Here is a 1,608-nt window from a genome sequence, read left to right on the forward strand (position 1 = left end):
GGGCCGGCACGCCGCGCTCGGGGCTGCCCACGTTGACGGGCGGCATGGTGGCCAGGCGGCGGCGCTGCGGCGGCGTGTGGGACGAGAACAGGGGCTGGATCTCCAGGTACTCCATGGACGACGACGCCACCGTGCCCGGCGGCGCCAGCGGCGAGTTGCGGTGGCCGCCGGTCAGAGCGCGGAGCAGACCTGCGCGACGACCGAGGGTTAGCGCTAGAGAACACGCGGCGGCACGGGGAAAAGAGGGGGGGGGGGCCGAGGCTCACCGCTGCGGTGCTTCTTCTCCTTGCCGGGTCCTTTGCTCACGGCCAGGTAGACGGGCGCCTGCTTGGGCGGGATGGTCAGCTTGTCCACGTGCTTGCGCCACTGCGTCTGGAAGTACTCGTTCTTCGCCTTGTCGCCCTTCTTCTCCTCCTGGAAGCGCATCTCCTGAGAGGACGCGGGCGCAGCTTGGATCACTTTGTTCGCACCGACGACTTTCAGCACGTTTCGGACTTTGCCAATGAACGGGATCGCCTTGAGCGAGCCTTTTGAAGGCCAGCGATCAAATTTAAGACGCGTCCGTTGAATCTGCGGCACCTTTGGCCGACATTTGTTCGGTGTTTTTTTTTTCTTTTCTTTCAATGGGACGGGGGGGACGTACCCTGTACTCTTTGGAGAGCCGCTTCATCTTCTTGTTGAGCAGGAAGTAGACGGCCAGGGTGTGGCAGGCGCGGTTGGTGAGCACGGCGCCGAGGACCTCGCTGTGCTTGTAGGCCATCTTCTCCGTCATGTGCAGCAGCACCGTGTGGTTGATCTCCTCGATGTGGATCCTTGCACAAAGGAGCCCCCCCCAGTTGAGAAAGGGCGGCGGCGTGGCGGCGAGGGAGCCGGGGAGGCGCAGACCCCCGTCGGCGGCCGTACCTGTTGAGGTAGGGCGCCCCGTTGTCCTGCTCGTCCAACAGAAGGTTTTCAATCTTCAAGTCTCTGCAAGAGAGAGGGAGAGAAAATGTCTTGACATGAGACTTACGCAAATCTTCATACTCGAGCATAAAGGCGGGAAGGAGTGGGGGGGGGGGTCAATGCCCCGAGCAAGCCCCCCTGAGGCGGGTCATGCTGGCTGCTCACTTGGGAAAAAGTATCGGGACGCGATCGAGGCTTCTGTGATTAGGGTTTCAAATCGGGGCTTCGGGCGCGTTTGGGATGTCGGCCGAGAGGACGCTCGCAAAGCAGGGATTCAATCTGGGGGGGGGTGGGCGGGGTCTCCGAAATGAGGCTTTTGAGCCTCTGCTGAAAGTGCAAAGTTGTGGCTGAAAGTTTGACCCCCGGGCGGCCGCCTTTGGCCGTTTGGAGGTTTGGAGCCAGCGTACCTGTGCACCACGCCGGCCCGGTGCAGGTGCTGGTTCGCGCGTCCGACGTCAGGATGAACGTTCGGAGGACGGGGAAGGACGTTTTGAAGGATCGGCTTTGGGGGCGGGGCGCCTACCTGTGGAGAGCGAGGGAGGCAGCGGGTTCATCTCCTTGTCCACCATCTTCTGGTGCAGCGCGCGCAGGCTGAAGGGCTCCACGGTGAACGGCAGCGTGCCCGTCAGCATGGCGTACATGTTGACGCCGCTGCCGCACGCCACA

General features: G+C 62.7%; 1 protein-coding gene across 1 annotated transcript in view; it reads right to left on the reverse strand.

Moving 5' to 3' along the window:
• The window catches only part of LOC109517357 (hormonally up-regulated neu tumor-associated kinase homolog), a 21,518-nt gene extending 20,590 nt beyond the window's left edge, over positions 1–928 (reverse strand). Inside the window, exons 1-4 of the mRNA XM_019872489.1 lie at positions 904–928; positions 644–812; positions 267–429; positions 1–189 (exon numbers count right to left, since the gene is read on the reverse strand). Coding sequence (XP_019728048.1) covers positions 1–189; positions 267–429; positions 644–772 — 481 coding nt within the window. The 5' untranslated portion in view covers positions 773–812; positions 904–928. The remainder of the gene's footprint in view (positions 190–266; positions 430–643; positions 813–903) is intronic.
• Between the last annotated feature and the right edge of the window lie 680 nt (positions 929–1,608).

This window comes from Hippocampus comes, unplaced genomic scaffold (genome assembly GCF_001891065.2).
Source record: "Hippocampus comes isolate QL1 unplaced genomic scaffold, H_comes_QL1_v1.1 scaffold33, whole genome shotgun sequence".
In the NCBI taxonomy this organism is placed as follows: domain Eukaryota; kingdom Metazoa; phylum Chordata; class Actinopteri; order Syngnathiformes; family Syngnathidae; genus Hippocampus; species Hippocampus comes.